Source organism: Aplosporella prunicola, assembly GCF_010093885.1.
Source record: "Aplosporella prunicola CBS 121167 unplaced genomic scaffold K452scaffold_2, whole genome shotgun sequence".
Classification (NCBI taxonomy): domain Eukaryota; kingdom Fungi; phylum Ascomycota; class Dothideomycetes; order Botryosphaeriales; family Aplosporellaceae; genus Aplosporella; species Aplosporella prunicola.
This window is the reverse complement of record NW_022983530.1, coordinates 506,337-515,583: the sequence shown is the minus strand read 5'-3', so window position 1 is coordinate 515,583 and position 9,247 is coordinate 506,337. Positions and strand designations below refer to the sequence as shown.

At 51.6% G+C, this 9,247-nt stretch overlaps 3 protein-coding genes across 3 annotated transcripts; 2 read left to right on the top strand and 1 right to left on the bottom strand.

The window, feature by feature from the left end:
* Positions 1-498: 498 nt before the first annotated feature.
* K452DRAFT_348354 (uncharacterized protein) lies at positions 499-1,423 on the bottom strand. The gene is made up of 4 exons (XM_033545535.1): positions 1,239-1,423; positions 1,016-1,185; positions 751-966; positions 499-696 (listed from the first exon to the last, which is right to left on the bottom strand). The coding sequence occupies exons 1-4, from the start codon at positions 1,348-1,350 to the stop codon at positions 631-633; spliced, it is 564 nt and encodes a 187-aa protein (XP_033402326.1). The 5' UTR covers positions 1,351-1,423; the 3' UTR covers positions 499-630.
* A 580-nt stretch (positions 1,424-2,003) lies between these two features.
* K452DRAFT_68371 (uncharacterized protein) lies at positions 2,004-5,280 on the top strand. The gene is made up of 4 exons (XM_033547029.1): positions 2,004-2,141; positions 2,280-2,356; positions 2,565-4,555; positions 4,606-5,280. Exons 1-4 carry the CDS (start codon positions 2,128-2,130, stop codon positions 5,131-5,133), a joined length of 2,610 nt encoding a protein of 869 aa, XP_033402325.1. The 5' UTR covers positions 2,004-2,127; the 3' UTR covers positions 5,134-5,280.
* Positions 5,281-5,699: 419 nt separating this feature from the next.
* Positions 5,700-8,886, top strand: K452DRAFT_323745 (uncharacterized protein; the record flags this gene model as incomplete). The annotated part of the gene is made up of 7 exons (XM_033544658.1): positions 5,700-5,838; positions 5,897-6,126; positions 6,187-6,495; positions 6,567-7,233; positions 7,292-7,388; positions 7,438-8,596; positions 8,668-8,886. 7 exons carry the CDS (start codon positions 5,700-5,702, stop codon positions 8,884-8,886), a joined length of 2,820 nt encoding a protein of 939 aa, XP_033402324.1.
* Between the last annotated feature and the right edge of the window lie 361 nt (positions 8,887-9,247).

The window sequence follows — 9,247 nt, the reverse complement described above, 5'->3', positions numbered from 1 at the left end:
TTAAATTTTTTTTTTTTTAGAATATATTTGATTTTTTTTAAGAGTATGTTAACTTTTTGGAATACATTCGGTGTTCTTTAAGAGTATATTTATCTATTATTTTTTTACAATATTTATTTTTTAAAAACAATTACTGAGATACACATTATTTTTCGAAATAATTTTCTAATTTTTTTTTTTTTTAGAGATATATTTCTAAGATATACATATATTTAGATTTTTTTCTTTGAGATATATATGTTTTCTATAATATACTATAATATATTTATTTATAACCGAAATATATAAAAATATGTATATCTCAGAGAGATTTTTTATGTATGTGTATCTTAGAAATATTATGTGTATCTTAGAAAATATTCGAAGAAACATGTGTATCTCGGTAAATAGCCGATTAATATTACTACTAAGCTAACCAGACTAAAAAGAATCGGATTTCGTAGGTATTTTATACTAGACGGATGTAAAATGTAGTAGACCTTACTCTATTATAGTATTATACTACTATGCCAGATAATCGTATTTACTCATACGTAAATCTGCCTACGCCTAAAGGGTTCTAATTGCTATCCGACAATATAATGTATCTAAGGTACCACTGTATGTTTTTACTACATAACTACAAAGACCTTACTGAGTTTTCTTTGTACTACCAATTCCCTTGAAATTCCAGTTGTTTAAATAACCGCAACCAGCCTGTTAGAACATGAATTAGCACAAATCCAATCACTTAGACAAGTCTACACATACACTGAGGTAGGTAGCAAAGCCTAGCCAGCCCAGATAGGGCACCAAAAGCCAGGCGGCTGTTTGGTCAACCTGGCTCCAGATGTATGCGAGGTACCCGGTAACACCAGTCAGGGCGACAATGTCTGCCGTGGCCTCAATGGGACGACCGAAGCCGAAGAATAGAGGCATCCAGATCAGGTTGAGCCCGAGCTGGATGGTGTAGAGTGTCGCGCCATGCTATTGATCGTCAGGTCAAAGCGGATGGTGGGATCTGCGATCGACTGACCTTTGCGCTCAGCACCTTGTGGCCGTCAAACGAGCCCATGGCAGTCGACCAAGAGCGGTGCGCGGCGTAGCCCATGGTCGCATAGAGCAGGGTCCATACAGGGCCGAAAACCCAGGCCGGTGGACATAAAGGCGGCTGCTTTAGGGCCTTGTACTTGCTGTCCGTCTGGGCTGAGCGAGGAGTCAGCATGTGTTTGAGCCTTGACGCGTTGCAGGGAGCGTACGGCGGGTGAGGTAGCCCACGCTGCTACCGGCGACGACGGGCAACAGGATGGACGCGGCGGGTGCAGCGAAGAGGGCGGCGGGAAGGGTGATCTGGGGCACGTAGGTCGTCATGGTGGTGACAGGTGACGGGCAGTGAAGGGAGTGAGCGATAGCTACAACATGTATGTAGGTATATACCTACATCATACCCTAACGGCCGTATTTGTACGGATGACGGAGTAGAGTACTAACCCCGGCCGCTCGCACGACTCGCCGCTTCTCCAGGTTCACGCGCGCGCGGACGGGCCCCGTCGGCTTGTTCTTCCACGCGCCGAGACGCCCGGCCAGCGACACCCGCTCCAGCTTCCACCTCCTCTCCCTCACCCTCCACCACCACCCACCGTGCCTGCATCTCCCCCGGCAGCCTCCGCGCACGCGAATCGTGAGTGTCTCCTCACTGGCCTTCGGCGTCTCTTTCGCTGCTCCGAATTGTTGGTCTCTCTGCCTCTCTACCTACCTACCTACCTACCTACCTACCTTACCGTCTCCCTGCCCTTCGTTCGCGGGTTCCTGCTCGCCCTTCATCCAGTCCCCGCCTTATCTACTTCTTATCCTCTCCCACGGGCTGCCGACGTTCATTGTTCATTTGTTTCCGCTCTTATTCTTGTCTTTCCTTAAACCACGCACTCCATCACCCAATTGACGTGCCTCTCTAACTCCAAGTCATGTTGGCAAACAGCTTCTGTCGGATGCGCAATTGCCTGCCACTTCAACCCAAACGCAATCGTTTGACCGACTAACAGCAACTCTCTTACCGGCCTTCTTTACCCTCTCCCTAAGGTCAACGTCTGCCTTCGCTTGTCCACATTTACAACTTGACACGGCCGAGAAAATACCACGACTGACACCATGGAGTCGTACGGGTATGTTACATTCTGTCCGAAGGGACGACCACACACCATACCCCGGATGGACATCAAATCCAGTTGCACTTATTGGCTATTCCATCGCTTCGTGTCTACAAATTATTGTGCTCTGTATACTGACAGCCGTCGAAACAGTCGCGAAGATCGACCGACCACCGACTCCTACCGGCGGAGATCTCCTGGTAAGTCCAACAGCCCTGGCGTTTATGAGGGTATAACTTCTGAAATGCCTTTCACCCTTCAATCACCTACCCTTTTGCATCCTCTAGTCCCAGCAAGACTTATGAGTACACTTCTTTTCTTATGCCAAGCTGCATTGCATGCTATGCGGTAGCAGGGCTGGCATTAAAGGGATACTCGTGACGTGCGCCCGAGTTCATATCGTATCTGGCGTAAACTTAACTAACTTTGCATGAGCAGGTCCAAGAGCTCGTTCCGGACGCGAGAGATCCCGATCTCCGAAAATAATCGATAGATACCAACCGGATCGTTCGTCACGAGATGATTACTACCGCGGTCGTGACGATCTTCACCACCGTCGGCGCTCATCTCCCCCACCAATCCAGGCAGGAATCGATCGATATGTCCCTGGCCAAGACCCCGCCCCGGTTACCGTTGCCAATCCTCTGCCAAATCCATTAACACTGGACTACCAAGTTGGATTCAATTGGTTTGCCGAGTGGTGGCGCATGGATCAGCTCGTCAAGGAGGAAAAGGAACGGCAGCAGAATGGAGGTCGTAGAGTCGAGCGTGTCAAAGGCGAGCGTGAAGCTCGGGAAGAGCGCGGCCAGGAAAGAGAAAAGATACAGGCGGCCTACGATGCGTACAAGGAGAAACTTCAGGTCCAAATGGCGAAGACGTTCGTGCAGCAACACAAAGGCGAAGAGTGGTTCAAGGAGCGCTATGACCCAGAGGCTCGTGATGCGTTCCGGCAGCACCTTAGCGAGTACAGGAGCGGGATTTACAGCAATTGGGAACGCGACTTGGAGAATGGCTCTTTCGATGACTTCACGCTTGAGGGTATCTACAAGAACGAGAGCAATGGAGCCGGTGGTGTCATCGAGAAAGAAGAGGGCGAGACCACGGCCGCGAATGAAGTTCTTGGCGTGGGTGATCTCCTACCTTCCAAGGGGGGTGACCTTCGCGATGAGGCGGCACTTCAGCCTACTCTGCTCATCAAGACTATTGCCCCCACTGTCAGTCGAACGAAGATGGAAGCATTCTGCAAAGAGCATTTGGGAGAAGGCGAAGGTGGTTTCAAATGGCTGAGTTTGAGCGATCCCAACCCGCTTAAGAAGTGCCATCGCATCGGTTGGGTCATCTTGAACCCGAATACCGAGCAGCTAATGAAGGACGACCGAGGTGATGGTCGAGAGGAAGATGGCGAGGAAGAGGATGGAACTCGATCTGAGGCTGAAGTGCCTTTTGTCTCAACTGCAGAGAAGGCATTGACTGAAATTAACGGCAAGACAATCCAGGATGAGGTCCGTGGCGATTTCACCTGCCATGTAGGTGTCCATGAGCCACCAGCTGCACCTCGGAAGAAGGCTCTCTGGGATCTGTTCTCAGCACCCGAAAGGATCGACAGAGATCTTCAGTTGGCAATTCGTCTCGTCTCGAAGCTCGACGAAGAATTAGGGTCCGGTTTCAACGGCGTCGCGAAAATCGAACAGAAAGTTGAGGCACTTCGGAGCCAGGGTGCATTGCAACCCCCTATGATTGTGCCCAGCGCCCAGAAGAAAGAAGAGAAGGAGCCCGAAGAACCGGAGGAGGGCGAAGACGTCAACTTAGACGAAGATGAAGGAACCTACGATGAAGAAGTAGACGACGAGGAACTACTGGCCAAAAAGAAGAAGCTTGATCTTCTTGTTGAGTACCTCCGTCGTGTTTTCAGCTTCTGTTTTTTCTGCGTGTTCGAGAGTGATTCAGTTCACGAACTCACGAGAAAGTGCCCCGGTGGACACCTTCGCCGTCCTCGATCCAGTTTGACCAGCGTGGCAAAGTCGGCGGCAAGAGCCAGTGCCGCAGGACAACCCTTCCCCCTGAAGAAGCAGGAATCCACCACTGGACCAGAAGAAGATCCATCAGCTTCCCCAAATCAAGAAAGAAAGGCCTTCAAAACTGGCAGCAAAACCCAACAACAGCTACAAAGGGCCTTTAACTGGGTGAAGACGTATGAGGATAAACTTCTCCAGATTCTGGAACCGGAAAATGTTGATATCAAGAAACTTGGTGGAAAGCCTCTTGAAGAAGCTCTGGAGGACGAGCTTAACAAATACGTCAAGCAGGAAGACGAAGCAAAATTCCGATGCAAGGTTCCTGAATGCACCAAGTTGTTCAAAGGGCATCCGTTTTGGAGGAAGCACGTGGAGAAGCGACACGCAGAATGGTTTGAGAAGCTCAAATATGAGGTGCGTAGGCCAAGCCTATAATTCTGCCCAGAATGCTAACGACATGACAGGTTGAAATGGTAAACAGGTATGTGCTGGACCCAGCACACATTGCACCCTCTCGCAGCGATGCCAACAGCAACGGTCACTTCCCACTGCACAACAATGTGCCTACGGGCACGCCGCGCGGTTTCAACCTCGCGAGCATGCCCTTTGGTTTCCCCGGCATGCCTCCCAACCCAGCGGCATTCTCGGCCTTCTTCGGCCAGCAAGGCATGGCGAACGGACTCAGTGGGATGGGCGGAGACGACGATCGCCACGGCGCAGGCCCCATGCGGCGGAACAACCAAGGGTCCCGCTACAGCAGTCGTGCGGCAGGCCCCTACGATCGGCAGCAGAAGGATGCACGCGGCATGCGCTGGAGCGGATCTGGCCGGTTGACGCCGCCCAGAGGAAGCGGCGCAAGGCCTGGCACGGGCCGGTTCACCGACGGGGGCTCGGCAGCCATTGGGCCGCGCGAGGCGGTCCAGGGCCGCAGCCTAAAGAGTTATGAGGACCTGGACGCAGCAGGCGGCAGCGTTGGAGAGCTCAACTACTAAGCTTGCAGAGGGAGGTGGATTTGTGGGGGCGGGGGCGGCGACTCTCAGATTGATACATACCTAGTACGAAGTAGCAAGTAATGCAAGACAGCCCGAGCGCCAAGCTTTGCGGGGAGCTCGTCCAAGCCGGCAGCGTCGGCACCACATGATTGCACACTGTGAGGAATGTGACGTTGGCAGTCGGACCGGCAGCGCTGGCCGCGTACTCAGCTCGCACCCTCCGCAGCTCAGCCCGGTGCACGTCGTCATCGCGACTCTGGCCTAGAGCGCGCCCCCAACGTGGCTGTTTTTGTTTTATGCCTCACACAGACCGCATCGCTGTCCTTGAGCCCGCTGCCGTCCTGCTGCTCCACACGATCTCCGTTCTTCTATAATAAGATACGCCTCGCCCGCTTCCCAGCGCGCAGCAGCCATTGCCCGCGACTCCCACCATGGCCAGCAACCCCGCCAATGGCAGCAACGAGCCCGTCGCAATCGAACGAGACGCCAGCGGCGACTACGGCGAAGCGGCCTGGAACACATCGCACGAAGACGGCCAAGGATCGGTGCCCAGAATAGAACACGAGATGTTCTACGAAGCTCCTGAGGAACCGCAGCCGCCTGCCCGGCTGAAGCCGTCGCGCTCGTCGACTTCATACACATCCAAGTTCTCCTCGGCTTCTGTGCCCCCGCCGGGCTCGATATTGACGGGCAAGCAAGAACACTGTATGCATCTCCTCGTTTTTGGCTGTGCCACAGGCCCGCAGTACTCACGTCGTCGCAGACCTCAAGCGTGAGCTTATTTCCCTGCAAACGAAGTATGAAATTGCCGAGTTGTCTTCGCCGACTGCACTCCAGCGGTTCGGAGCGCCGTTCAGGTCTGAAGCTGGGGAAGTTGCGCCTGAGGATTCAGAACTTCCTTTGCTGCGTTACATTTTCGTACACCATGTTCGCAACTTCCCCTTCCTCGACCAGGCTAGAGAGAAAGAGTTTTGGCAGGACAAGTTGCAAGTGGTTAGTACGCGCCGTCCCAGCTTCTGGGGGTAACTGCTGACACGTGGGGGCAATGCGCAGTTCTTGGAGTCTTTTGCGAACAAGCACATTTCCTCGTCCGAAGACCGATTAGAAGAGACGAAGCGGAGGAAACTTGCGGCTAAAGCAGAAAAGCTGGTCGAGCTGATGATGGTGTCTGCCATACCTACGGCATCTGGTTATGAAGAGAGGATACGCTTTTCAGAGATGGAGGTGGTAGATCGTGGCGCAAATGAGAATGGCCTTGTAGTCAACAAGCCACAAGGGCACCCTATCAACGGCTGGGACGTCAACGTCGCGGGAGTAAGGACGAAGTCCGTGAAGAGACACATCAGGTATCATACGCACGCGGTACGTTCGATGAGAAGAATTCGATTTTATTCGACGATATTGGTTTTGCGTGCATTGCTGACTCTTGCTAGGAATACCTTCTCCGGGTCAAACGAGAAGGTAGGCCTGAAGTTTATGTCGGACGTACGTGGACAGATTTTGTGAATCTGCATAAGAGAATTAGGCTGGAGCTGCCTGGGAAAGTTCTCCCTCCTCTGCCAAGGAGAAACAAGAAGAACTCGTACCTAAGCCCGAACCCTGAGGATGATAATGATACGGATTCCGTGTCTTCTGTATCAACGCAAGATACATCAGGAGCCAACTATGGAGCTGAAAACACAGCTGACAGTGGTAGCGGCGGGCTGCGGAGTTACCTGCCTTTCCAGAGTGGCCATAGACGCAACGCATCTAAGGCGTCATCTCGAGGACCTTCTCCTTCCCGCCGACCCTCCGGTGACAGTATGTACCGTCTGGAGTCTCGGCATGTCCTGTACCGGGAAGAACAACGTGTATCTTTGAGGGCATTCCTTCGGACTTTCCTGAAGAACGAACAGATTGCAAATTCACATGCCATGACAGAATTCCTTACTGGGAATACTGTGGTCCTCAACGAAGAAGAAATGTTTGATACCGAACGTCGAAAGGAAATGGACGAAAAGCGGATCGAAGAACAGAGAAAGTTCTACGAGATAGCCCGCCAAAGGGCTGCTGAACTTGACGTGCACATGGAGATGTTCCGCAGAGAGATCGTCGAAGCTAGTAAGTTGTCCGAGCAATCTGTCAGGGCGTTTGATGATATTAACAGAACGGGCTCCAGATGGATTGTCGCACCTTTTCCAGGAGATACGAGTAAAGAACAAGATCTCACAGCTAAAGCCCGAATACCAAAAGTTTGCTGAATGGTGTCGAATAGAGTAAGTTCACGCGAGGTACCAAACACAACTGTCACTGACTTTGCGTCAGAGTTGCAGCAACCATCTATCATCTGTTCCTTGCAGAGGATAATTCCCCGGATCTGTTTGCTCAGCTGAAGAGGATACATTCCATGGTCCCGTACGGTGTGATGAAGAACGTCATCCGCATCGCAAACCCTGCAGCGGTCATGAGTGGAGTTCTTGACCTGTTCCTTGCACAGCCCTTTGGATCACGATCTTTGATGCAACGCATATTCGGCATGGCCATTAGCGATGGAATCAACGCCGTTCAAAAATCAATTGATACGTTGGCTTCCACCAAAGTGAAGAACCCGACATTTTGCGAAAAGATCAAGGCGTACACCAACGCAGACGAGGACGTCAAGACTATCCTACGACAGGAGGCGGAGGACGACGATGTCGATCTTCTCGTGGTCATTCTTCGTACTGAATTCCTCCGACCAGCGCTGTCCGAGGACCAAATCGGGGCAGTCTTCAACGCCTATGTGGCTTGGAATAATGCGGTGGAAAACGTCGACGATGACATGCGTCAAGGGGCCGAGCTTTTTGCACACCTGAAGCAGCTCTTGAAATTGTACATGCGACAACGGGACAAAAAGATGATGCTCCAGATCATTGAAGAACCGACGACTCTTCAACTCTTCCGCGATCTCTTTACAATCTTCTACGAGCCATTGGTCCGAGTCTACAAATCAGCCAACGTGTACAGCAGTATTACCGACTTTGCTGTCTTCATCGACGATGTGATCCGCACGGTCGAGGCAGCGCAACGCGCCGATATCTCCGCCGATCCGAACCAGACAGTTCAAGCATTTATTGATCTCTGTGCACGACATGAGGACAATTTGTACAAGTTCATCCACGAGGTACACATCCATGACAACGGACTCTTTGACAAGCTGATGGGTTGGATTGAGGGAATCTTGGAATTCTTACGAAAGGGAGCACCCGGCGGTGGCAAGCTTGATATGAACGCTCTAGTGCAAGGGGCGTTGGACGATGGATCCATCGAGAAGAGGACTGCCATCAAGGAAATCAATGCGCTCATTCGCTGGCAAGCGGCACGTAAGAAGTGGCACCAAGACAAGACAAGACAAAAAATGGCGCAGGGAAGTGACGAGAGTGGTGGTGATATGATGGGACTGGGCGTGGGCGGGTTCAGAAGCAGCGATTTCGGGCTCAATGCTGTAAGTCATGACGAGACACGGATCTGACAGCTCGCTCTTGGAAAAAGTGCTAACATAATTCTACATTGTAGGATGACCTTGAAGAGTTGAACCTGGAGGATGAAGTATCAGATGCCTACTCTGGGGAGGATTCGGATGACGATACAGACCCAATCGTTGCGGAACGCAACCGTAGAAAGAGGGAGCAACTGAAGGGTTCATCCGGAGAGCCGCAGAAACCACCAATCATCGAGGTCAAGAAACTGCACCCGAGTTTCCTGACCATGCTGCGCTCTGTGCTTGCGGAATGAGCACAATAGAACCAATGTGGAACGAAGAAGGGTGGGGAGTGTTGTTTAGGGACGGTATTTCGGCCAATGGCGCATATTACACGAGGGATAACGACCAGAGATTACCTAGGGGCACCTCGGCGTACAGCAGGTCTGTATATATATATATATCCAGTGAGTGCCGCGAGCAATAAAGTATAAATGATCTTTTGAAAACCACCAGCTTTTCCAACCACTTGCGTGCGTAGGTCAATATGCTGAACGGAGATGATTGCCCAGCCGAGCAATTCCACAAGACGCCATTCCATTCCCTCCGTGATACAGATGCAACCTACGTTCAGCCAGCCATTTCCGTACAGGTCCCGTACCCACGATTTTCACA

Coding starts and splice junctions, on each gene's coding strand:
- K452DRAFT_348354 (XM_033545535.1), bottom strand. CDS start 1,350: ATGACGACCTACGTGCCCCAGATCACCCTTCCCGCCGCCCTCTTCGCT. Junction 967..1,015: donor ACAAGGTGCTGAGCGCAAAG/GTCAGTCGATCG, acceptor GACGATCAATAG/CATGGCGCGACACTCTACAC. Junction 697..750: donor GCTTTGCTACCTACCTCAGT/GTATGTGTAGAC, acceptor ATGTTCTAACAG/GCTGGTTGCGGTTATTTAAA.
- K452DRAFT_68371 (XM_033547029.1), top strand. Junction 2,357..2,564: donor CAGCCCTGGCGTTTATGAGG/GTATAACTTCTG, acceptor TTGCATGAGCAG/GTCCAAGAGCTCGTTCCGGA. Junction 4,556..4,605: donor TTGAGAAGCTCAAATATGAG/GTGCGTAGGCCA, acceptor ACGACATGACAG/GTTGAAATGGTAAACAGGTA.